This window comes from Lonchura striata, chromosome Z (genome assembly GCF_046129695.1).
Source record: "Lonchura striata isolate bLonStr1 chromosome Z, bLonStr1.mat, whole genome shotgun sequence".
NCBI lineage: Eukaryota > Metazoa > Chordata > Aves > Passeriformes > Estrildidae > Lonchura > Lonchura striata.
The window spans coordinates 73,784,259-73,811,293 of record NC_134642.1 but is presented as its reverse complement, the minus strand read 5'-3'; the positions used below and the strand labels follow the sequence as shown (position 1 = coordinate 73,811,293).

At 40.3% G+C, this 27,035-nt stretch overlaps 1 protein-coding gene across 1 annotated transcript; it reads right to left on the bottom strand.

The window, feature by feature from the left end:
- Positions 1–948: 948 nt before the first annotated feature.
- LOC144248238 (3'-5' RNA helicase YTHDC2-like) lies at positions 949–25,672 on the bottom strand. The gene is made up of 27 exons (XM_077790196.1): positions 25,498–25,672; positions 24,780–24,870; positions 24,214–24,407; positions 22,415–22,614; positions 21,641–21,807; positions 19,098–19,200; positions 17,770–17,926; positions 15,461–15,568; positions 14,220–14,368; positions 13,695–13,830; positions 13,214–13,340; positions 12,191–12,256; positions 11,213–11,397; positions 10,966–11,062; positions 10,802–10,889; positions 10,622–10,702; positions 10,102–10,184; positions 9,086–9,191; positions 8,829–8,948; positions 8,203–8,475; positions 7,583–7,709; positions 6,934–7,139; positions 5,445–5,640; positions 4,229–4,338; positions 2,511–2,800; positions 1,938–2,115; positions 949–1,138 (listed from the first exon to the last, which is right to left on the bottom strand). Exons 1-27 carry the CDS (start codon positions 25,670–25,672, stop codon positions 1,094–1,096), a joined length of 3,858 nt encoding a protein of 1,285 aa, XP_077646322.1. The 3' UTR covers positions 949–1,093.
- Positions 25,673–27,035: the final 1,363 nt, after the last annotated feature.

The window sequence follows — 27,035 nt, the reverse complement described above, 5'->3', positions numbered from 1 at the left end:
AGAGGCTTAGGAGTCTGAGAAGGAGATACTCTGTCAGTCTGCCCAGAAGCCTTAGCAGCTTTCCCAAAAGCTTCAGCATCCAGCCCAGAAGCTCTGGCAACTTTCCTGGAAGCTTTGGTAGCCTGCCTGGTAACTTCCATGGGCACCTGCACTTTCTTCAAGGATGTATGCAACAAGTTCCCCATCAGAGGCCCCATCTGACTCATCCCTCCCATCAGACTACTTTATCAACCCCAAATCTTCATCCACCTTGTACTCTGCTTGTTCCCGCTGTTTTCCATTCCTTTAATGCCTCAAAAGGCGATCTCCAAGTAACAACTAGATTGACAATAGTTTTATCTCCCGCTCAGGTGACTTCCCACAGCTTGTTCCTGACTTTTTTTCCAACCTTTAACACTGTTTTTTTCCAACCTTTAATGCTGTGTCAGGATCAGTAGCAAAATCCTATGATCTAGCCCACAGCAATATACTACAAAGGGCATAGTCTGAAGTAGTAATTCCCTTATTTCTTAACAAAGCTTTCTATGTAGCCAAAACAGTCTCTTCCTCTTTAGATTTATCTCCCATTATCACTAGTTGTTGCCTCACCTGCTTCCAGGTGTGTTGATAGGAGAAAATCAGGTCTGGACTTGCCTGTGGCTTCCACCCGCCACTCTCAGCTGCACCAGCGCCGCCTCCCCCGCCACTCCCCAGCGGGTCAGGGCTGCCAGTCGCTGGGACCCCGCGTGGCTCCAGACCGACCACGCTGCTCAGGCTGCTGCTCCACGCGGTGGGCACCAGCTGTCACTGGTATATACACTGCATCGTGAGGCGGTCGCCACACAAAGCACAGACCACAGGCGGTCTCAGATGGCAACTCTTTATTATCGAACATGACCTTTTATAAACTTTCTAATTGTTTATACTTCTTCTACCCCAACTGTTGGCCACAAAAAAATCAACATAACACCACTGGTGAACAGTAACAGTGACTTTAGTTAACTTTCTGAAAATGCTTTATCCAGCTGCAGTTCTCTCCTTATCTTTCTCCAGTTCTTCTCTCAGCCTCCTTGGTAGCAGCCTTGGAGAGAGCTCTTGATCAGCTTCTTGCCTCTCAGCTTCTTTTTGCTCCTTTAGCTAACAGGCCTGCTGTTAGCCCCTTCCACAGTAATTCATCCATGAGGGGCAGGAAACAAGAATAGGGGGCAGGAAGCAGAATAGGATTAAAAAGCCTAGTGATTAATTAGAATTGGTTAAAATCTGACAGACCTTGAGATGACACCAAAATTCATCATCCTAGAGTGTAGCCTACAGCACACTACTCGCATTTCTATATTCGGGAAACATGTTTTCTTCCTTTTACGCTGTCTTAATTTAAAAGCTGAAAGATTCAAGAGGAATTACTACATCCTCCAATGAGTCCATGAAGTTTCCTCTGAATGATCTCCTTTGTGTTACTGCAGTCTACTATTCAAGTATATAGGGACAACTGTCACAGTAATCTCATTAAAAATGTGTGCTTTGTTAAAATAACCATCACAAAAATCAGTCATAGTAAGGCAGGTAAGACAGAATCAGTATTGATACTGAAAATCTATTATGAATGCAGAAAAAGGCAGAATCCAAAAACTTCAGAAGTATGTATATAATATACTCATTTAGTTGAAAAAAACTTACACGTTTATTAGAACAAGTTTGGGATTTTTTTTAAATCTCATTTTTTCTACTTTGGATAGCTTTACCTCAGCAGTCCATAAATTATTTTTGCTGTATTAAACTAGTGAAACAAGGATATTTAGTCTAGATTTTTAAATTCCAGAAGGAAGTATTATGCAGTGTTACAAATGAAAAGCTACGTTAGATTCCTAATTTATCAGTAAAATACCTAACTGCAGAATGATATCAGCAAGAAATTCTATTATTTTGGAAGAGCAGGGTAGTATGTTAGAGAACTCTACCTTTCCAGACACTGGAGAAGAAGGAGTAGCACAGGGGCTGGAATAGCTACTGCTTTCTGCAGGTTTTACTGAGGACTGAGCTGATCTGTCATCTGAGGATTGTCCGGAGAGCAAAATGTCTTTTTCTTTGTACTTCTTTGGCTGGTGGAGTGCAGGAGAAGAAGATTTCACTGAAACCCTACAAAGGACATACCTTGAGTTTCACAAGCAGTCACTGAACAATTTACATCGACCTGTCCACCTACAGCATGACCCCATGTATTACAGCAACTACAACATCTATTAAACCTAACTAAAAACTCATACTGACCATTCATTGCTTTTTAATGCTACTGTTAAACTTCTTCTGCTACTTCTCAAACATCACAATTCATGGACAATATTCCTGACTGCTCTCTCAAACAGCAGCCCCAGGTATGAAATACTTCTCTTTGGGATTACAATGCAGCATACAACAGTATAACACCTTCCAAATGTACTTCCACTGTTTTCACCTATTACTAGCAGAAACTTAAGTGATACTTGTATACATAAACTGCAACCTACAGTAAGCAGAAGACCTCAGCATCTTACTTTTCAGCATGAGAGGAGTCAGACAATTCTGTTTCTGTTGAGCTTTTTCTGCTGCTGGTTGACTTCCATGTAGATGCCAAAGGAAGTTCTTCACAAGTCACAGGCCTTGGTCTCTGGCCAATTCCTGAAGGCTGCTGCAGACCTGCAGACTGTTCTTCAGCACTCAGAACAGCTGTAATTGCTCTTACAGTTGTTTCATCAACCTGAGACCACAGCTTAGAAGGAGCTCGCATACGACGCAGAAACAAGCTGTGCCACTTCTGCCTGAGCTGCAGCAGCATACCAGCAGCCTGCAATGAATTCCAATTCTGTTAAATACTGATGAAAATTAGATCACACAGGTAAGAGAACCCTGTCTTTTCCCTATCAAGCAACACCTGGCATTCCAATATAAACAGAGCCCAGAATTGAAGGCAAGACTAAGGTCTTGGGGAAGGGGAATAATCCATATTTAAACTATGATGTTAATTTGCTTTCTTTTCCTTGGGTACAAGGTCATTTTGGAAACATTTCATTTAGCTCTGTACTAAACTTAGCTTTGTATTGTAATTCCACAGACTTTTTTTTTCCTTCTTATCTTTCAAGAAAACTCAATCCTTTCATGCTTTATGCCCTTCCTCTCAAATCAGTCTCTACTCATGCACTCTTCAGTATAGTTGATGGAAAAGAGCTCTAAGTGATATTTTTCTTACATCGACACCTGGTCAAGTGTGATGACTAAATTCAGAAGACTATTGTCTAATTCTGCTACCAGAAACGCTTCCATTACGATAAATTTTTAAAAATCACTCTTCTGGACATGACTAGGAGAGAGAGTATTATTATTAGAGTTGGTAAAGTTGTGTGTTTCATGACCCATAAACTGCAGCCACAGCTCCTCAATGACATAAAGACTTCTATTTCAAAGAGGATTTGAAATGTATCCTTCCAAAATCTGACAGCAACTTTCTCTCAGCAACTTCAGCTTCAAGTGCTCCTTTTTTGATCTGATTTTGGTTATCCTCTCAGAGAAAGAAGAACACAATATGCCAATGTGACTGTTCTCTCAGCTCCTGTCCAGATTTTAGCTTATCCCAGCTTGTGCTATGGCCTGATGGAGCACCATGCAGGCAGGACAGGAGGCCAGAAGGAGCAGAAGGGCCCTTATGCTGTCACTGTCACCTGCAGCTTGCTGTCCCTTGCAGTCATCATTTTTTGTCTGCCAGTCTCTTCAGAATCTGCTGACTTGTGGAAAGGGACAAAACTGCCAAGCTCAGATATAAAACATCATATTACCCAGAAAGTTTTTGAAACAGACCCAACAGCATCTGGATTGCTGAGGCTTTCCTGCTCCCTTTTGTGAGAGACAGGACACCCACACCAATATGGAGGAAGAGGGATGAGCACTCTCACTGTTGACTTAGGTGACTATTCTCTTTCTTTCTGCTGACAGGTAAAAGAAGAGAAAGGTATGGGTGACAGGTGATCAAACACTGCAACTTGGATTTTGAATACACAAATTCATGCAACAGACAACTCTGTGCCAAAGGGGATTGAAGCCGTTTAATTCTTAATGAGCTTGTGAAGTAAAGGTTAAATCACAGAGTACCTAGTTCGAGAGACCTAAATGGACCATGACATTCTTGGAGAAAATTCTTGGCTACTCAAATGTTACAAAAACCTTTTCACATCTTTTTACAATTCCTCTACATGAAGCAAACCCAGGAGTAATTTCTTACTTCAGGGTCCAGTTTAAGATGGAGCCATTCATCCAGCTTCAGCAGTGCCAGATCAGCAGACGTCCTGTCCTCCATCTCACTGTCGCTGCTATCATTAGATACCCCTCCCCCTGAATTAAAGACAAAAGGTTCATCAGAATTTCCATATTTTTTCTACTATTATTTCTATACAAAAACCCGCATACTACTATATTACCAGCAATATTTTTCCTTCTAAAATTGACTTTAAATGTAAACATTTGTAAAACTACCTCTTCTTTTCTGCAAATACACTGCAAAGTCTTTGCTCCAGATAGCAGCAATCAAGTAGCCAGACCTGCTGAAGGTCCTACTATGTAAAAACGTGGATTGATATGATGTGACCCAACTCATGTACCTTCACCAGTTTTCACAGGCCACTATACAACTTTTGCCTAAAGCTGTTGGCAAAATCACACATGCCTCTATTTCCTAGTAAAACAGCAGATTTAAAGACCCAGTAAGAAAAAAAAATATGTATGGCTATTAATTAGGATTCTTTATTTTTCTTAAGTGCAATTCAGTCAGCATGAGTACTACTCTAAGGTTCACAGTTTAAAAGCAAGACAGGAAAGCTTTAGAAATAAGTTGGACTTTTAGTTTGATTCAAACTATGACAACTAGAAGCAGTTATTTTTGCTTCCATTCCAACAGGACTCAATTTAAATGAGAAAAAAAGAAGGAAATGTAAATATATTCTCTATTACTTACAGTTAATAGTACAGTTAACTGAAATTAAAAATTATCAGTAGAACATATCTTGAAAATGTATGTGTTAGCTAGAAGCAACATGACTTGTTTGCCATACTGATTGTTTCTAAATTATTCTGTTTGAATAATCTGGTTCAATGATTCAAATAAAGTAGTCTGCAGAAAGAGAACATGCATACTACACTTCTCAGTACCAATACTACAGTTCTCATTAGATATTGTGGCTGCATTCTTTCCTTACAAACTATACTGCAGTTTCTGAGACCCTACGACTGTGTAATTTATGGACTTGAATAGGTAAGGAATCCCAAAATGGAGAGATTTGTTACAGAACCAACAAACTCTTCCTGAATAGCTACAGGAATTATAACAGCGCTGTTTCCAGAATCAGCCAATATATGTATTAAATATTACTGAAAAATAAGCTCTGCATGTCACACGCTGATGTATACCAATGGAAACATCCCAAATCCAGACTCCAGTGTACCTTGAAAGGATGAAGATGCCTGCAAGGCATTACTTTGCAGTCTGGCTGGTCCACAGAAGAGGGCCACGGTGACAGGTGTCACAACAGAGCAGCACCTGATGTTTGCTGTCTTGTGAGCTCTCGTCATTTCATCATATATAAGCCAGTCTGTGGGGAGGGCCTGGATGGCTGCAGCTTGTCCATTTGCTGGGGCAATCTGTGGAAGAGCAGGTAAAACCAGGCTATTGTACCCTCTACCTGTAATTAATGTAAATTTGAACGTATTTCTCATTTTATCCGGAGACACTGTGGGTGCCTCAACCTGGCAGTGCCCAAGGCCAGGCTGGGTGGAGCTCTGAGCAACCTGGACTAGTGGAAGGTGTCCCTGCCCATGGCAGGGGCTGGAATGAGATAAGCTTTAAGGTCCCTTCCAACACAAACCATTCTATGATTCTGTATTTTGAGAATTAAATACATGTACAATTATATACATATAAAAATATACATGCATGTTGCTATCATGCTGGCATGGTAGTGTGGAGGAAGGTTTTAGAAAGGCCTTGGGAATGGTAAACAGAGGAAAAAGATACATTTATGTATGCCCCATTGTTTTAGGAAGGCCCTGGAAATGAGAAACTGAGGGAAAAGATACATTTATGTATGGTCCATTGTTTCAGGAAAGTCCTGCTTCAGCATTCCTCTCTAAACCCCCTTTCTCCCCACCCCTGAGCAGTTCCCATTGGACCTGGCCCCTGGGGCGGTTCTGATGTGCCTAAGATGAAAACTGTCTCTATTGTTTAGACCTTAACTCTTAATTCTGCTGTATAAAACTGTATCTGGGCAATAGCCCGGGGCTTTTGGTCCCTGCAACCGTTCAGGCAATACAACCTCTCTGGACAAGCATACCATTGGTCTCTCTTGGTCTCTTTATCTCGAATCCTAGCGGCGACTGAGGCAACGCTGCCGCTCGGACCGTGCTAACCCAGCCCTGCCTGGTGAGCCCAGGGCAGCGGGACCGCGGAAAACCCCGGCCCCGAGAGGGGACAGCTAGCCGGAGGGTCCCGGGGGGCCGGGGAGGGAGGGGGGACAGCAGCGAGAACCCCCCGAAAGCCGCACATGCACATAAAAAAGTGTGAGAATTCAACCAGATTAATCAATTATCCTACCATGGTAAAACAAAATATGTTGTTTTAAAAAGAAATGTTAAAAATGAGTTTCAGAGAAAAACTTGCTTTTAAGAATAGGGATCATTATATCTTTAAAACAATTTTATAGCAGGGCAGTTTTTTTGCCTTTTTGCCTTTTCCATCTAGAGAAAGGACTAACTGAAACGACAGAAAAATGAATCAACTCCAATTCTATCAGCTGGGTAGAACAGTATTTTCTAAAGCTGTAGTGTTAAATGCCTATACTGCTTTTGAAGTACTGACAAACAGGAAAAGACATTTCTAAAACACGTGACAGATTTTAGTGCCCTTTTTTTTGAACTATGAATTCAAAGTGTCTTTACCTTTTTATATTGAGACTGACCAAGAACAGAGGTAGGATGAAATCGCACTTTCTTCTCCTTTGGTTCCGTCAACACCAGGCTGTCTCTGTCTACATGCACAAGATTGGGATACATCCCAGCCACTAAGGCACCTTTAATTACAGCCCAGTTCTCAGAGTTAGTATTAACATCTCTAATATCAGCTCCTCCTCTGGCTCTCACAAAACCTGACAAATGAAAGAGACAAAACAGTGCCATGTTACCTTGTGTTTGGCTCTCAAAAGGAGTCAGAAACAAAAGGTGAAATAAATGACTTCTTTGTTGCATTTTTCACCACTGCCAACCTTAACAGCACCAAGAAGAAACCATTACACTGAAATCCTTCCTGATAAGGGGTTTCATACTGACACAGAATACCACTATTTTCTACAATATAAAGACATTTCCTATGGGAATAATTCATTAAAACATGAAACGCAGTGGCATGTGGAGATGAAGGTGCTTTCAGTTTGATCAGCCACAATTCCTCATCTGCACCATACCCTGCATGAATGTGTGCATGACAGTGTATTTCAAATTAAGGAAAATTACACCAGTGAACATGATTTTTGTTACAATTTCTATATGCTTGACTTTAAAACAACGTTAAAATTGTTTCCAACTTCTCTACCTGAGGCTCTAAGCTGGCCAAGCACCTGTGTTCTCATTCCTGCAATGATTTCCATTGTGGCTCGGGACAGGAAGTTCTTTTCACAGAAGGCTCTCTCCCAGCCGTCACTGCGTGCCTTCTGCCATGCCTGAAAATGTTTTTACATTTGCCTATTAATTTGAAGGACTTAAACTAAAAACTGCAGGTGTTTTTTTAAAGATTACATTTATGTCAATAAAATGAATGCAAAACCCACTCTAAAAGTTAATGTATCAAACCAGATTATTTTTTCTGTTCAACAATTAGATTCTCTTTATGTGCTCACTCTAGTGATGATTATGTCAAATTAAAACAATAAATAAAGATCATTACATTAAGATCATGATTCAAAGTTCAGTGTAGTAGGATGCAAAGAGGCACATTGTTGAAACATTCAAAATTTTCTAGGGTTTGAAACAAAACATACTACAAAAAGGGTTCCCTCACAAATTTATGAGTCCAATACACAGGAAAGGCACTAGGCAAAAAGAAAGTCTTCTCTGAGGACTTAATCACAGTCCGCCACTCTACATCCAACTGGTACATCTGCATTTTGCTTGGGTGATGTGCTGTGATTAGTACTCTCTGAAATGAAAGACTACCTGGAAAGCCCTGAGCAGGGCCATGTGGTCACTGAATGTCCCGGCAGCAAAACGCTTCCTGCACAGCACGGCTGCACGCTTTTGGGAGGCCAGCGTGGGCAGCACAAAAGGGTCTTGGCAGGCAAGAGCACAGGCAATGGTCAGAACAGGATCCAGGCACTTCAGAACTACAGCATACAACACCATTTTACCGAGGTGTGGCTCTACAGGTAATTCAGTCAGCTGATAACCAAGCTCAGTGAGATCTTCCCAAGGGTCCAGGGCATCTATGGTCTGTTCATAAACAAACAAACAAACAAATAAAGGAGAGGAGGATGGGTACAGTGGACAAAATCAATTTACAGTGAAAGCAAAAAGGATGTGAATAATGGACTTTAACTAGACTTGTTTCCAAACACTGAAGAAGCAAGTCAGACTATTAACAGAGACAAGACTTTGAAGCACTCTCTTCCCTTGACATGGAAAAACACATCCCCACACACAAAATGAAAACAGACAACAAGCAAAACTTCAAAACATCCTTAAGTAATTAAAAACAGCTTCAGTACAAACTGAAGTCAGTAAACTGCTACACCACAAATTTGGGATCAAACACAATTACCATCTAAACTTATTCCTTTTCTGACCTTAAGCATATGCACAGCATTTCTCACAGTTACAGCAGGCGGAGGATCAGGAGCTTTCATAAGAAAGTCTACAATTGGACAATTAATTGGAGCCAGAATTTTTGTGTACAAACAGATCTCCTGCAAGGTAAAAGGCAGTACAAAAAAAGATTACCAAGATTTGGAAGCAGCCGCCAAACACATGATTTGTTGCAATTAGTAGTATGGTTTGAGGACATTGTATTTTTTAAAGTTATAGTTTCTAACTGAACATGCACCTGAAGCGGCAGTCTTAGAAGTTCTGGAGATTGAAATTCCAACATATTCTGAAATCGGAGCCTGCTGAAGAGATGAAAGCAGACCCCAGGCTGACAGCGCCCAGCCCTTGAAAATAAAATATGGGAAGTTGTGAAAATGAGGATTTCTTTCTAAAAACAAAACCAAAAGCCAACAAACAGACACAGAAACTCAGAGAGGCACTACCATGAAGAAAGTGTTGTTAGGTCACATGCAACATGAGAATTTCCTAATCATTAATTATTTTTGAGAGTGTGGCAATTTTTTACTGTAATTTTAACCCAACACTGAGAAATCTGGAGAAAGAAAAACAAGGCTTTTCTAATGTAAAGTGCTGTGGGTTTTTTGCTAACCTAAGACCAGTCCAAATCTCAATCATCCTTTGTTGTAAGGAACCAGTTGCAAACTTTCTTGCTTCCCCTCACATCCCCTAAACAGAAGTTATCCTTGGAGTAAAAGGTAGAATAAAGATGAAGTAACTTGTGAGTGAATGAGGGAGGAATGAGCAAATTCTCTCAGTCATATACATCTATGTGCATACATGCAGCTTAATGCCAATATGATTGATTAAACAGGCATTTGTTGCTACATAAACTTCTGAGCCCTCCCCCACAGTGCTGGGAAGAATATAATCATGGCCTGTTAAGTCATGGATAGCTTGGAGAAAGTGAAATAGGCAGTCCTCTGCCCATAGACATGATGTGAAAACATTGTGACTGCGGGTGCTACGTGGGAGAAAGAGGAAGGAGAACAAATTAATGGGGGGAAAACAACCCAGACCTTTGGGAAATGCCTGAGCATCACTTTTCTACAACTTGGGAGATTATTCCAAGGAAATACATGCTGACGCCTACTCGTCTGCAGAGAACCAGTGTTGGCCTCTATGCAACACAACACCGGAATAGGCCAGAAACAATTACTATGTTGTGTGGTTTATTCTAAACATAAAGGACTGTGCATATCTGCAAAATGGGAACCACTATGAGGCATTTATTACCTGCCTTTTCTCTGGATAGCACTGGCTTTTGAAATCCACCCCATTTTTAGCACTGTAGCACAACTCAGTGCATCAAAAGACTTCTAGAAAAACAAAGAAAGGAATACAAACTGAAAACTCAATAGGGTACATGAAATACAAGTTACTAGTTAGATTACCAACAGGAGTTTTCTAAAAAGTATGAAATAGTAATATATACAGCAGCTTCTGAGACAAAGGTACCTTCTCAATTTCAAGTGAATTAATGAGGGTATCTCCTTTCTAGTATCTTAATGCTCCACAAGTTTTGAAATTCAAGATTTTCAAGGTTTTTTAGACGGATAGCTTACAGTATTTGTCTTAAAACAAATTCATGTTGAAGCCTTTCAGAAAGGACTGTTGCCTGACAGGCACTAGCTCTCAGCTAGTAAAAGCTTTTTCTCACTTTACTGTAAAGTAATAAAAAAAAAAAAAAAAGTTCTCCAAAATTTATACACTGTGTGTTTTAGAATCACACTAGGAAAATTTAAGGCAGTCCTACCTCTTTCACCTTTCCTGAGTCAATGACAAACACCACATCATTGACTGTTATGCTGGTTTCTGCAATATTAGTAGAAAGAATCTGCAAAGAAAAAACCCAAAACCACCAAAACTATAATAACTGCAAAAGCAATGGCAAAATAGGTCATTGTGGCATTGGAAAAAGTCCTCTAATACTTGCAATTTTGCGGATGCCAAAAGGTGGACTTTCAAGCACTTTCTTCTGGTCCAAAGTCTGCATACTTGAATGAAGCACGAAAACTTGGTATCTAATGCAAGACAAAAGGAACATTTTAAGGATCCTTAAAAGAAGCAATGAAAAGCCACAGTAACTAAAGGTTTTACCTGTGAGCATTATCAGAAAATCTCTTGTCATCCAAAACAATGCGGTCCCTCAGGCTCACTATCTCATCATACCCAGGAAGAAATATTAAAATTGCTCCTAAAAAAGGAAGTGGGTTTGCAAAGTTAAACAGAAAATTCAAATACATGTCGAATAGCACTCAGAAGGTTTTAACATCTGTGGATTGCTGAAAAAAGAGCATGATTATCAGAAGTCAAATCCACAACCACTGGTTAGGTATTTACCTACCTGCATCAGAACTATGACAGATGCTGTGAAGTAAGTGCATTATCAGATCCAGATCCACTTTTTCATCATCAAAACTGTGATGGTAAGCTGTCAGTAGCTCTCTGTCCTCTGCACTAAGGTCACTAGCACTTTTTTGGACCAGGGAACTGGAACTTTCATCCATGTTTCCAAATCCAAATGAAGCGCTGTAACAGGAAAATACACCAGAATCAAGGCTGCCCCTTCGGGTTTGCATTGAGCCATCAAATCAAACTTAGATTGAGACCAACTCAATTCAAGACTGTTGGTCTTGAATTCTGATGTTTAAGTGTTGCAGAAGGGAATCACCATACTATTACTGTTTACTGATTCCAATGTTAACCCAATGAAGGATGCCACTTTATTTATTAGTGTTAACTTTAGTTTTCTTCAACTTCATTGAAACACAACCATAAGCAAAGGAAAGTATAAAGATACTTCTCGTTTATCTGTTCAAGTAAAAATATTTGAGAGATATGTCTTCTCCAAAAATTTCCCACTAGCAGAAACTACACTAAGAGAAATTATAGTAGAGATAATCTTTACAAAACACTACCACAAGTATGACAACTGTAAGTTAATCAGAAAATCATTCTTGAATGGCCTAGTGTACACATTACTTCTGCAAATTTTCTTTAATATGCCTATTGCATATAAAAAATATAGATAAAAACACATTACAGATTTGTTTCCAAAATAAGCATGTGAAAAGAAAATGGTACATAGTATAGAATTAGCAAGTTGTGCAAGCATAAACAATATGCTATTGAGTACAAACTTTTTTGCTGTTTATTTTTTGAAATACTCCTATTCTTAAAAAAAGGTATTGCTATTAAGTCCAGATTTTAGAGCATGAAAAGCTAAAACCTGTTCTGATTAGAAGAACACAAATCTCAAATTTCCCATCACAACTCTATGTATATCATATACAACTCATTCTGCAAAACAGTTACAGCTTACCTGTAGGATTCCAACAGATGAACAACCTCTGTCTGTCCAAAGTGCCTAGCCCAGTCCACAGCCATCCTGAAATAGTTGCACAAGTATTTTTATTAGACTTTTCACTTCAAAAGATGCATATGAAGAGCACATCAGGAGAGGCAATTGACATCAGACTTTTGTACCCATTTCTGTATTGACATCAGTACTGTTATTGCTGGATCTGCAACTTCCCATTTGAAAGTGCTTGAATAGGTGTTAACAGCTGACTTTTAGGTGACTACAGTTCTTTACCACAACAGAATGTCAGTTTTACACAGGAGCAAACATGCTCAAGGAAGTGAGGAGGAAGAAGGTGCCATTCCTTTAAAAATGGTGCAGAGATCAGACCTGCCTGTTTGCAGTATCCTTGAAGTCATCTCAAAAAGTCACACCCCAGGCATAACATCTGGCTATTTCATGTCTTTCAGAAGCTGTCCTCACTATGCAGTTCACCCTTTTAACTTTAAATTGCATTTCTTCCCCAAGTTATTCAAATGTTAGTACCAAATATCAGACCCCTGGAATCCTAATTCTTATCATTCCATACTACAATTATTTACTGTACTTCCCTGTTTATATGAAGACATACTCCATGACCACAAAACCTGAGTTTCTACAGATCCACAAATATTTTTACATGCTACAATATATTTAGAAACATAACAGAAAGATCTTCTGATATGTGTAACTCCATGAAAATAGGAATTGCCAAATATTTTGGTTCAGTTCAGTAGATTACAGTTGTTCTACTAACCAGTATCCTAAACAAGACCTACTGAAACAAAATTTATAGCTCACAATCAAGACCATGTAATTAAGAATTCAATTTAGAATTTACAGAAAACAATGTGATTATCAGGAGTTAGAAATTGTTGAGGCTGTCAAAATCTATAGTTCTTACAGCAGTGTGATAAGCTAGCAAATTAATTTAGATGTTAAAGAATTTTCTTCCTCTCTCCTATATTGACAAATAAATCTATCTTTTGGTTTCTCTGTTTTTACCAGCCATTAGATGATTTGCAGTGGATACTTGCTCCCATGCTGATCAACTGTTCTACTTGACTCAAAAAGCCTCCCCCTGAAGAAATCATCAGAGCAGTCGCACCAGTTTCACTGTGCCTATAATCAACTGAGAAATAAAAAAAAAAAAAAAAAATCCAGCAAACCCAGTAGAAATGTTATTTTTTCATCTAAATATAGTACAAATACTGCTTTCAAATTCCAGCCCAAAGAGAATTTGTTTCCTCACTTTATCTCTGAAGTTAGTTCATATGAATTCTACACTGTTTTAGAAACACACTTCTGTCAATACTTCAAAACAATAACTAACTAAACAACTCATTATTTCTGCTAGCCCTATCATTTTTCAGTCAGCATCAGAATGCAAAGGTAACACCATTTGAAACTGGAGATAAAAGTAGCCATAAAAATCTAAGTACATCTGAGGTTGCTTTTTTCTTATGTAATAACACATGAAACTTACCACTGACATTTTCAGTTAAAATAAGATTTAACAGCTGAGCAAACGAATCAATATCTTTATGCAACCAGATGTCAGAAAGACAGGAATCCATTTCTTTTACTATCCACGGTTCAAGGCAATTCACATCTTTTTCAGTCTGAAGATAAAAAACAATATTGAAAGCTTAATCTTTTCCAAGAGTTGTCTTTATTCTCATACATTACCCACAAAGAATTGCAATGGTTATTTTTCCCAGCAGCCACAGAAACCCAGCACTCAGGTATCAGTTCATGCATTGATTTTGTCATACGCAAGTACGAACACAATGGCAGTCGAGCCATTTGATCTGAGGAAAAGCTGTGTGCAACCACCCGAACTGAAGAGCACACTTCAGCTAGAGCCGTTCATCCTCATCAAGTAATCTTTAAAATACGTTAATGTCCTGAAAGATTCAACAGAACTTTAGAAAACAGATTTTAAATGGCTAGTAATACAACACAAATATAAACACCTGTAACATCTCTTCCGACTAAAGAAAAAACTTACCAGTTGATTAAATACTGTGTCACCGCCATCATCCAACCGTTTGTACTCCTCATTTGTCCTTGGAACCGATTTTTGTCTCCGAGATGTCCCTTTGTTAGTGTTATCTTGAGCTGAACACCACTCAGCAAGAGTGTTCTTCTGTTTCTCTTCTAGAATGCAAAGTATTCCCCAAGAAAGTTTTAGAGTCATATTTATTATCCATTGTTTTCTACTAAAAAAGTTAGTCACAGCAGGTTTTACCAAGTTTTACCCATTCAACATCTTTTTTTAGTCTAGAATGCTACTACCAGTCCAACAGAAATGACATGTTTAAGGGTACCCAAAGTGCACTGCACCAGGGCTATAAAAACGAGGTAAAACCCAACACTTTGGTGTTTAACCCCCCAAACCTCCATTATTCCAAACTACTGCATTCAAAGTATCTTCCTTAAGTAATCACCTTCCACACAATCTCAGGCCAGATCTTTTTCCACAAATGGAATTCTGAAGACAAGTGATACAGTCCCTGCATGTAACAACTTACTTTTCTACACCACTGGAAGAAACATCAGAAAACACCAGTGTCCTAACTGAACTTTTCTGACCCCAGTGATCAGAGATGAGCACTGTGATCAATACCCAGTTAGGACTGGATATTGAATGTTATAGCTTTGGGGTTTGCATTTTTTACTTTTCCTTTAAATAATCACTGGGATCATTACTTTCAGTTGCCAGGAAAACTTCTGAAGCAGTATCTACTTAATCAACTTAAAACCAATGATGTTTAGCTCAAGAGTGTTAACACTTAAAAAAATACATCCATGCCTGAAGAAAGCAGTGAAAAATGTTACTGAAGGGAATACCTTGTCCATTTAGTGCAAGATGTACAAAATCATGCCTGCTTTAATAGCTGCACTTTAATTTGCACCCAAAGGTACAGAGCATCCTATGCTTCTTTAGCATTCATGTGGGCAGAGCCCCCAGTTATATATAACTCTACAGCATAATAATTAGAAAAAAGATGACATTCATCAACTGAGTGAAAACAGAATGCAACCACTGAATCAAAGTGATCTTTTTTCTTTAATTGCATAAACTATTTCCATAATGTAAATATTGACAGCTTAAAGATACTTGCTGTCATCTAAATCACACTCATTTAATCTCCTGACTCTGGAATTTCAACAGAAAATAATCCTGTTAATTGTTTGTTCAATCAATGATTCTCATTGCCAACCCTTAGAATTAACAAGTCCACTGACCTTGCTGCTTCTTTTCTTTGTACTTCACCATCTCTTTGTTTGTATACCCAGTGCTTCGTAAAATGTCCTCCAGAAACATCTCTTTAACTTCAAAAGGTCTCCCTTGGACTAAAATAGAAAAAATCCGTAAAAGATCATATATTCACCAGCTTCACTTACAGAATTAATTTTTTAAAAAACTACCTTCACTGGAGTTTATTTTTCTCGAAACTGTACAAAACAAAACATTTCCAAAATCAAATGCCACCTTGTTTCTCCTCAACCTCTTCAATTTTATGAAGTGTTCCAGCAGATGTTCGTAAGATTGACAATTATTAACTACAATTTTTTTTTAAACGAGAAAAAGAAAACAGCTGTTTTTGTTTAGGCTTACAAACAAGAACTTGCCATGTAAGTCTCCCATCTGGATTAAAAATGTAATTAAATAATAAGCAATTAATACAGCTTTTTGCAAGGTTCCACACAGAGACAGTAAATCTTTGTACTGAACTCCTTTCTTTTCATGAGAATCATGTGAGAAGGCAGCCTTATCTCCATGTCCTCTACTAATTCAGCAAAGCTGAGCTTTCTTTACTGAATACTTCTTGACAGATGAGACATCCCAGCGGCCTTTACCTTCTGATAATTTATCCTGATCTCTTTTTCAACAGGACTGTTTTCTAGACCTTATCTGTCGACATTGCAGGATGCTTTTTGCATGAAGATTAAAATCTCTACATTTTGATTTCTTGTTCCTTAACCTGACTCAGGAACACTCAGGATTTTCCTTCAGAAAGAACAATCCACAATTCACATACTTTTAGAAGCTGGTCACAGAGGAAGCCTTCCAACACTGATCACAAACTCTGTGTACTACAGCGATCCACAGCCACAAAATGTGGTTTCTGTGGTCAGGATTTTGTCAGCCGTATTGCTGAAGGAGACTCAAACCTTGTATATTAAATTAACAGACAAAGCCACTTCTTTTAATTCTTAAATTAACCAAAAAAAAACCAAAAAAAAAAACCCCAAAACAACAACAACAACAAAAAACGGGAAAAAAATATCTTTTGAATTGTTATTGGCCTGTTACATAACCAGCACAAACACTGTGGTAAATTGGAGAGATTGGGAGAGATTGCCAGCAGATTTTCCAACACAAATTGACCGATCTGAAAGAACAGGAAGCTGCAAAAAGACTAAACTGGAAAGTCATACAACAATCATAACTGAGGCACTCCCTTGCAAAAAAAATACAAAGAACATGAAATCACGTGTAATTTCCAGATTCCTGTCTCCAACAAGCTGCAAACCTTATTCAACTGGGCAGAAATTCAAAACTGAGAACTAAACAATTCCATCTGCAAAAAAAGGAAGGAAAAAAAGGTTTCCTCCTCACAAACATTTGCTAAAATAAACCAGTAAGCAATCCCATTTCCTAAAACCATTGAGATTTTTTTTAAAAAGGCTGACATGCAGAGAGTCTACCTGATTGTCAGATAAAGCATTTCTCTTAAAAGCTACTTTTCAAAACACATTAAAGTTGGACATTACTGTTGAAAAAGTAAGAGGATTGCAAGGTGCCAGAGGAGGTCACCCATGCAGAAAACCTGCAAGCCAGGAGGGTGGGGCAAAAACCGCAAACCCACAAAAACCCGCAATCTCCCACGCATTTACATTTTGGCTTTACTAAAGATCAGTCAAATGAAATTAAACCAGCAAATAATGGTAACTTTTCTTTGCATTTGAATGTAGTCTAACTGCAGGTAACTGAGTCTGCAAACAAACTAAGCAAAACTGGATGTCTTTTCTGAATATTTACCTAGATGAACAACTACTAATTTTCCTTAAATCAGAGAATCATGTGATTCTTTTTTCATGTGAAACCCAATCTGCCTAAGCCTGTATTTCTGAACTGAACTGGTACAGTTATCTGTGTTTTATCCAGTAACCAGTGACAACCTTCACAAAGCCTGAAGAGTAAGATCCTACTGGAATGCACTGATATATATCACACTCATGTAGCTCCTAAGTCCTGTATCAGCATGAAGACAGAACTTCAATAACCTCTTCCTACTTCTTCAATTAAGAGTGGAGGGGGGCAGGATGTACCTGCATTTACAGAACTCCCAGTGACTCAAACACTTCACTTTGAATGAGGTGCAAACAGTCAAGAAACAAGAAACCTGCATACAGAAAGAACAAGGATTCCTGGAATTCTCAGTGTATTAATCATGTGCCTTTACTCAGAATAATTTGCTACAGTTTAGTAAGATCTGTGAGTCTCAGGGCAGGTATACTCAGACTTAAGAGTTAAGATCAAGACTTACTATGTATTACTGGGCAGCTTCCAAAATACCTAATAAAGAGATTTGCATCTAGAGGAGCACTAGAGAGAATTAGTTTTAAATTATTCTGGTTTTGCAGCACATCTCTCAGTTTTATTAGCAAGAAGTCACTGAACCTATCCCTCTCATGTACTTCATCCTGTAACAAAAAGGGAAAAAAAGAGATAAAAAACCATCACAGATTCACAACTTCTGACAAAAACAAACTTCTCTAAAAAAAAATACATGTTTTGGTGGCACATTACAGAGGCCTTAATATGTGTGAGTCTAGTTTAAGTAATAGGTTTTTTTTAAAAAAACTATCCATAAAGAAACAAAAATGCCTCAAAAAGTTTTTGTCAGCGCTGAGTGCATTGCAATGCTGAAGCTGTAAGCACCTTAACTTTAGAGGCTAAAGTGAGTATCTGAAACCTCTCTGGTTTTGTATTTGAAGCCAAATTTCAAGAAAACACCACAAAGTACAAATCTTATTTTAATAAATTCTCACTTCACCACTGATAAGCATTTAAAAAAATGTATGACACCACATAATCAGAAAAACAGACAAATTGCTTAGACAAGTCATACACAAAGCCTATAAGTTAAGGTACATAACTGATTAATCATCTTTTTCATTCTTCTGTTTTGATTTATATTATGAATGAAGGAAACAAGGACTCAAAATACAAAGTTTGTAGGCTGACATCAAGAATGTATAAATCATTCTCATGCTTTTTTAACTCTGATAAACAGGCAGGCACCTAAACTTACCTTTTCATCTTCAGTACTTAAGTCTTGCCAAAAACATTCTAGTTCCCTTTACTTATTCAGTTCCATCATAGGAATATTGACATAATCACAAATGAACAATCTGAATAGTTTGCTAGCAATTAGACTCCACATTATCTAGAAAACTCTGGGCAAACAAATGGACTGAAAACCTGTATTGCTAAAACAAATGGTAAGAGAAAATCTGACACAATCACATTGAACCACATCAAGGTAAGCCTCCCTAAGGATTTTCTGCTGACCATGGAAGTTCAGAAATATTTACACTTCTGTCCCTCTCCACTCCTCCTGATTCCACACTTAACCATTGGCATGAAAATAAGATATTTTTACAGGAAAAACGCAAACACACAGAAAAACACCAAACTGCACGAAACATGCATTCTACTCTGAGGACTCAGAAAGTCTTTGAAGTTGATTCAGATTCTACCAAACAAAAACACCTAAAGTGCTCAGCAAATTTCAGTAAAACAAATGAGGACCTCATTTTCCAAAGCAATACATATTGCTCCACCCCACATGAAAGACCACAGGATGCTCACCACAATAACATGGGTCACGGTGGAGAGAGTGCTGTCTCCTGCCATCAGCGTGCCAAGGAGCATGTCATTAGTGCAGAATGTTACCAGCGTCTTTGGAGAAACCCTATGGATCACATCACAGAGACAACTCAGGGGTTTGCACCATTTAAAGCTTTCCATGGATCAAAAATTAAAGCAGCTGCTGACCAGAAGAGAAATTACAGTTCTCTCCTCAAAAGATTCATGCACACCACTTGTTTTTAAACTATGCCTTTTCCCAGACATTTCCTAACAATTTGTAGTGCTTGCGCCTCAAAACTCTGGACAACGTATTAATTGAAAGAATAAGATTCAATATTAATAACTAAGGAAATAAAAGAAAACTGTGAAGAAACCCTGCACGTCATTCATTTTACTAGAAAATTCCATGTGGAAAACCAGGTTCCAATTCCTCAGCCTGTGCTTGGATATAGCCTTTGTACTTGTCTACACGTGGTGGGATGAGCCTGTCTGGACGCCAAGTGCCTACCCAAGCCACTCTATCTGTCCTCTCCACGGGCAAGGGAGAGGAAACATAACAAAAAGACTACCAGGCCCCAGAGAAAGATAAGGAGAATGTGGTTCTCTCCCACGGGAAAGTGGGCTCTCCACGAGCTTCTCCAATATGGGTCCTTCCCATGGGCTGCAGTTCTCCAGGAACTGCTGCAGCACAGGTCCTTTTCCACAGGGTGCAGTGCTTCAGGAACAGTTTGCTCCAGTGTGGGACCCCACAGGGTCACAATCCTGACAGCAAACCTGCTTCTGTGCGGCTCCCTCCCTGGGGCCGCAGCTTCTGCCAGGAGCCTGTTTCAGCACAGACTTCCCAGAGGATCACAGTCTCCTTCAAGCATCTACCTGCTCCAACACAGAATCCTTCACAGGAGGATCCCTGCTGCACCACAGACCTCCACGGCCTGCTGGGCCACAGCTGCCTCACCATGGGCTGCACCATGGGCTGCTCTGGCACCTGGAGAATCTCCTCCCCTCCTGCACTGACCTTCCTGTGTGCAGAGCTGCTTCTCTCACATGCTTTCACCACTCTTCATGAACTGCTGCCTCTGTTGTGCAGGTTTTCCTCCCCCATTCCCCACTGTCCCAGAGGCACTATCACCATCACAGATAGGCTCAGCCTTGGCCAGAGGCAGGTCTGTCTTGGCTGGCACCGGCTCTGTCACACACGGGAGAGGCTTCTGGCACGTCCTCACAGAAGCCTCCCCACAGCTCCCAAAGCCTTGCCTTGAAGACACAACTCATTACAGCTGACTAAATCACAGAGGCATCTGCTTGATCCTCTGGTTTTTCAGGAGGTGAAAATACTGAAATGTTACAATTCCATACCTGGGGCACAGTTAGCTGTCCCAATAAAAACAGCAATTCTCACTACTCCCTCTGCTACTGCCATCCTAAAAGAGCTGAAAAGTTCCTCTGTACTGTACTCTACAGCTTTTCTCTGGAAGACAGTTGAGAAAACCTTAAAAATTATGTTTCTGTCTTACTAGAAACACCTCTCAACATCTCCACTCCAAATTTCTTTTGTCCACAGCTCAAAATATTGTTATCTCCCCCTTTCAGTGTTTCCCTGGAGTAATTGTATTGATTTTTCTCAAGCTGGATTTTCTGCACTGCTCCCAGTAATTCTACCATTTTCACCTGACTTTGCTCTTCTTCTGCCAGCATAGTACTTCCATATATTAATCATTCGGCTTATTTGTGACACATCTTCACCAGCTCTTCTAATCTCTTAATATCCTTGTGAGCTTTCATACACATATTTGAATTCTTATTGTGGCTTCATTGTTCAAGTGCATTCATTTTCACCAGCTATGTGTTATCTTTGTTCACTCAAGCAACACAACCTTTAGCCATCTTCTGGTCACTCATATCTCAACTGCTGGCCTTTCCCTGAAATGTCATTTCGCTACACGGTGCAAAGATGTAAAAACCCCAAACAATCCATTCATGCTCTGCTTTACAGACAAATTCATCAAGTGATACTGAAACCTCTACTTTTACATCACTTCATGTTTTAAACACAGCAGCTGAAGAAGAATACATTTAATCCAGGCTAGACTGATAAATAATGCTCAGCTTCATCAGTCACATTCCAATTTTTCTGTTTTCCCTTTTATGGCTCCTATCAACTCTCACTACATAACATTTGTTACAGCATACTGGTTTTCACACCTACCTTCAAAGCTTGCAGACCTTTTGAATCCACACATGTTAAAAGCAGAGAGAACGGGGAAAAAAAGAAGAAAGTGTAGACTTGATCTGAAAATCAGACAAGGATTTCCATGCAGAAGAAATCAACAGAAAATACCTGAGATTCAGTTCTGTAAGACAGCCTTCTACATCAAACTGCAAAACACAGGAAGAAAGCCATCCTTTTCACTCTTACGTATTCCTTACCTGCAGTAACGTATCCCATCTGTGAGGCTGCAGCACAAACATACTGCAGTTTCAATGTACACAAGATTCACAAGACCAACACAAGATCAACCGACACTTAGAAGTACCATTGGTACCTGCTCTCTAACCGGATCTGGTAACCAATTGTCTGGCCAATCTTCTCTCTTCTTTCTGCTGCCACTCTTTCAGCCACTGCAACAGCTGCTAAACGTCTTGGCTGAGTACAAAACACACGACAGGGAGTTCCATTCTTGTAGCAGTCATCAAGGATAAATTGAGGGATCTGTAAAGAAGTGGTTCAAATTTGCTATTTGAGAAAGTCACAGCTTTGTTAGCACAGGGAAACCATTAACTGCATATCAATATTGCACATTGCAAAAGACTTTTCATTACAATTATCATAGCAAGCATATCTGAATCAGCAGAAAGTAAATTTCTAATTATAACCTATTTAGGTTTTTTTTAAAGAAAAACCTTACAGTGCCTCCCTCCTGCTTCAGAGAAATCTAAAAAAAAAAACCAAAGCCCTGCAGATAATCTCACATTTTAACACAAAAAATAGATTACTCTGGATACTAAGAACAGAACTAGCCTTAGAAGAAAAAGGGTTATACAAACATCACAGCTACTTTCCCTTCAATATTTTGTATTATTTTAATGAAAAAATGGTATCTACCAGAAAATTGTAAGGAATCATTTTTGCTTCTAGTACCTATCTAGAGGCTTAGTGTTTCAAAAGCAACAAAATAAATTGGAACAACATTTTCAATCACACAGGAAAAGGAAAGCCTTGAAACAGCATCAAAGTACCCCATATCACAAATGTTACACAACTGGCATTAGTTTAGAATAAATACTGTTATAGTTTTTATTTCATTGAAGCAACATACCTGCGTCGTTTTTCCTGATCCAGTCTCTCCTATAATCAAAACAATTTTATTGTCCTTTATGGTTTGGACAATTTCTTCCTGTTTTTCAAGAACTGGTAGTGACTGCCTGAAGGAATCAAACTCTGATTCCCCTCTTTTCCCTGGGACCTGGGGGATACCATCATTAAGTCGACCACTTGTCTTGTTTACTTCTTTCTTTTCTGTGAAGACAAGTTAAAAGGTCATTTATGCAGACACAGAGGAAGGTCACAAAAACACTGCTCAAAAATTGTACTTAAAAATTAACATTGCTGGCTTTTTATGCATCCCTGTGGGTAAAGTGACAAACCCATCACACATTTAGATGTCATATTTATAGCATGTCCTGCAGTGCTTGCAATAGATATTTTTCAAAACAGTTATTACTTTCATAGGTATTTTGAAGAAAACCAGACTCTTCCAGAGCATTGCTCCAAGTCAAAAAAGCCTACAAAGAGCAAAAGGAGAAACAAACTAAACCAGAGAATATCAGCCTGGCGTATTTTGGTGGCCTTTGTATCTGCGCCCACATTTCACACCTGCAGTTCCCCCTAGAAATACACACTGACAGAGTTAAACCTTTAAGCTATTCCACACGTTTGCCTGAAATCATACCAATGCAAGCATGCTGTATCAAGAGCCCTGGCCCCCACGCAGCAGTGCGATGTGTTAGAAAGCAGTGCATAAGTAGCCAAAAAACAGGCACATCTTCTGAGGGAGCTACTTCACATCCATCATTGCAAGTGCTACTCTGTAATTCCTTGAGAATTATTCTCTGGCAGAATGAAAAGTTTGCTGTAAACTCAGTTATACATATGTAATGCCATTAACAGATTCATATTCTAAATTTCAAGCTCTGTTGTACCAAGACAAACAGACTAAGAGATCAGGAGAACTAAAAATACATTCTTGAGATGCAGAGAAAGGCAAATATTAGACTGTTCATTAACTTATCCCTTACATTCCTAAGACATTGCATTTCAGCACTTTTATTACAGCTTCCCTCTGGTTCATATAACAATCCTATTAAACAACTAAAACAATTGGAAATAACAGCAAAGAAAGCACATCAAGAAGAGACACCACGTATCAAAACCATGCAATTAAACAAGGCATACTGGTACAAATGTTTTCTGTTCACTACACCCATCTCTGCACACAGAAACACAGTGCAACTCTTCCACTTGTAGCTGCTAAAGCAATAATCTAGATGAAAACCTTGCTTTTAAAAAAAAAACCAACATTTCGACCAAAGTTTGTCTTTCCGTGAACTCTTCCATATTCAAGAAATCAAGAAGTCTGGACAGTAGTCTCTTAAGGACCAAATCTATTTTGTAGAGATGAAGAAGTAAAAACTGAAATTTTTGATTTATCAAGCACATTAATTTCTATAAGCAGAACAGACAACCTCATTTTCTAATATAGGCATTCTTATGGCATCACAGTAACACTGACTCTTCAACCCCACCTCATAGTTACTTCTGTGAAGCCACATTTCAAAATGTGCTTCCAAAAAGATTTGGCTGGAACTGGCTCAAAGATTCTAAATTAACACAACACAAGGTGGACATCTCAATGTGCATGATATGACTTCCCAAATTCCTCACAGCACCAGTTATAAAAGACCTTAAAAGTAAGGAAAATTAATGCATTTGTTTGAAGGTGTCTGTTAGGACACCAGAGGGGACAGAGCAGGAAGAGGTTTGTTTTGTCACTGGGTTGCAGGTGGTTTCGAGTGGTGTCGATGGACAAGTCCAAATCAGAACACATGCTGAACGTACCAGATTCAACAGCACAGGCACTTCCTCGCTCTGTCCTTGGCAGGAGCTCCGCGCGTTCCTTATTTGTGACGGGAAAGCGCTGAATTAGGCTCCGAACGGCGTGTTTCGTACAGAGAGCCAAGTCACAAGTCATGACTGCGTGTGCCTCTGACACATCCTTCTTCCTTACAGTCAGGTATCGATTGGCTCCTTTTCTGTCAGGGGGAGGGAAAACTTATTTTAGGAAAAAGGAACCTACTCTAGGTTAACTTTTATCTGTCAGGGTATGAGATGCTAAGCAAAATCTTTGGAAAAAAAACAGAAATCACAGTGAGAACCTTTTTTAATGGAGCCATTAAATCCACAGAGTATAAAATCATGCTGTCCCAAAATGCATGTCACAAGCTTTTCCAAGCATGCATACAGCAATGAACAAAGATGCTCATATCTGTAGCTACTTTTACACTTTTTTCTCTAATACTATTCCTTGCAGCAAGTTGAGGATGTTGAAAACATCAATCAGGTTATCATTAGTCTTGAAATTCTATCATCTGCACCAAAGAACTGAAAACTGTACCCCGACTCACCCTTTGCTTTTAGATACCAGTCCAAGAGACTGACAGAGCCGGTGAACAAATGCTCTTTCAGTACTAGTGAAACTAGAAGGAAATTCCATCTCTAGAATGATAAATAATAATGAAAAGACAGTAACAATGCAACAGGCAGTAATCTTGACAACTCAACGTTACAGAACACAGAATTGTTAGGATTGGAAGGGAGACCACCCAGTGCAACCCCCCTGCAGGGTCACCTGGAGCAGGTGACAGAGGAACACATCTAGGGTTTGGGATGTTTCCAGAGGGGGAAATTCAATGCTTTCCCTGGGCAGCAGTTTCAGTGCTCTGCCACTCAAAGGAAAGAAGCTCTCCCTCATGTTCAGGTGGAACTTCTTCTCTTTGAATTTATGGCCATTGCTCCTTGTCCTGTCACCAAAAAGCCTGCACCGCCTTCCTGGGACTCATCTCGGAGATATTCATATGCATTAGTGAGATCCCCTCTCAGTCTCCTCTGGGCCAAACAGGACCAACTCCCACAGCTCTCCTGATGAGAGACCTCCATCTCAGTGGTCTCTGCCGGACCCGCTCTATCAGCTCCCTGTCTCCGTGCTGGGGAGCCCAGAGATGGACACAGCACCCCAGCCGTGCCTCACCAGGGCCGGGCAGAGGGGCAGGATCCCCTCCCTGACCCGCTGCCAGCGCCCTCCCCACACCCGCAGCTGCCCCCGGGCCGGGCCGTGCCGCGCACCCGCCTCGTCCCCGCTCCGGAACCGCTCCAGGGCCAGCTGCGCCGCTATTGCCACCACCTCGTCCACGCCGGCGGCCCCGAGGGGCTCGGCCCGGGCGCGCACCGCGGCGGCGGCAGCCCCGTCCCCCGCAGCCCCGCCGGGCTGCCGCCGCGGGACCCGCCCGTGTCGCGACATGGCCCCGACACGGCCCCGCGCGGCCCCGCACGGCCCCGACACCGCCCGGACCCGGGGCCGCAGCCGCTCGGCCCGAGGGCGCCGCCGGGGCGGGGCGGGGCCGGCTGGAGCCGCCCGCAGCCGAGCCGGCCCCGGCGGGAGGAAATTGGCGCTTGTGCCGCCGCTCGGGGGGCACGGCTGCCCGAGGAGCGCGCTGCGCGTGTGGCTGCGGGCAGAACGCGGCCCTGCTCCCTGTCCCGTCATGAATTACCTGCTTTCATGGCATGGCGTGAAACGGAGCTGTGGCGAGGGTCATCTCGGGCCTCAGCCTCCTCACTCGGTAAAGTGTTGCTTGCCCTGCTTTTCCTGCTGTCCTTGGACTCCACGCTGAAGACACGAGCTAGAAACTTAACCAAATCCACTTGGGCCTGACACAGGCCTCGGTACTGAAGGCTGCTGCTTCGGAAACATCATTAGGTCAGAAGGAGAGTACTTGGAAGAAGAATAAGCTACTACTCCTCAGTTGAAATGGGCAATTAAATAAATAGAAAATAAACACTCACTGTCTGATGTAGCTAGCTGAAAAGTAGCTCTTAAGCGACCTCCAGCAAGGCTTTTACAAAGCTAACTTCAGCATAATTCTGCACTGAGAGATTACACTGGAGCGGAACAATTGATCTGTTCTAAGGTTACTTTAATTTTTTTTTCAGTTTTTCAGTTCAGGTATCTGACTATGTATCTTCAATCAAAGTACAAAATGCTAGTTCCTCATAGCTGTTCCTGTGACATTCAGTACTGCCACCTCAAAGCACATCACAGTTATGGAAAATTAAACACGCCAGCTGAATAAGATGAGCATTCCTCTTATCATCCTTGGTATCAACAAGGAAAAATGAGAGTTCATAACTAATTTGAAAGAGTCACATCTTTACTTAAGCACCCAGATCTCTTAACAGTTTCTACCTCTTAACAGCATCAGCTTGCCTTCCTACAGACAAAAAGCCCCATGATTCTGAAAAAAGATTCCTCGGCTCAATTCTGCTCTCAGTTTGCAATCCTGTAAATACAGCAGTGCACAGAGGTAACTGTTGGGTTAGGGCTCATCTGTATGGCTAAATGGTGTGAAGCCTGAGTGCATCCTGCATAACAAATTCCTTAATACATGCCCTTCTCTTTTCATTGCTTTTTTGACTCTCCAATGCTATTAGAAGGGTGAAAAAATAGGAGAGTGTGGTCAGGCATGCACTGCCTGCTGCAGCCCTGCTGAATACTGAGTCACAGTCTGCACTCAGCATATGAATGAGCAAAGAATTGTGCTTGACCAAGCTCTTAGACATGGAGATTGTATTCTTTATAGGTATTCTCCTAGTAAAAATTACTAGCT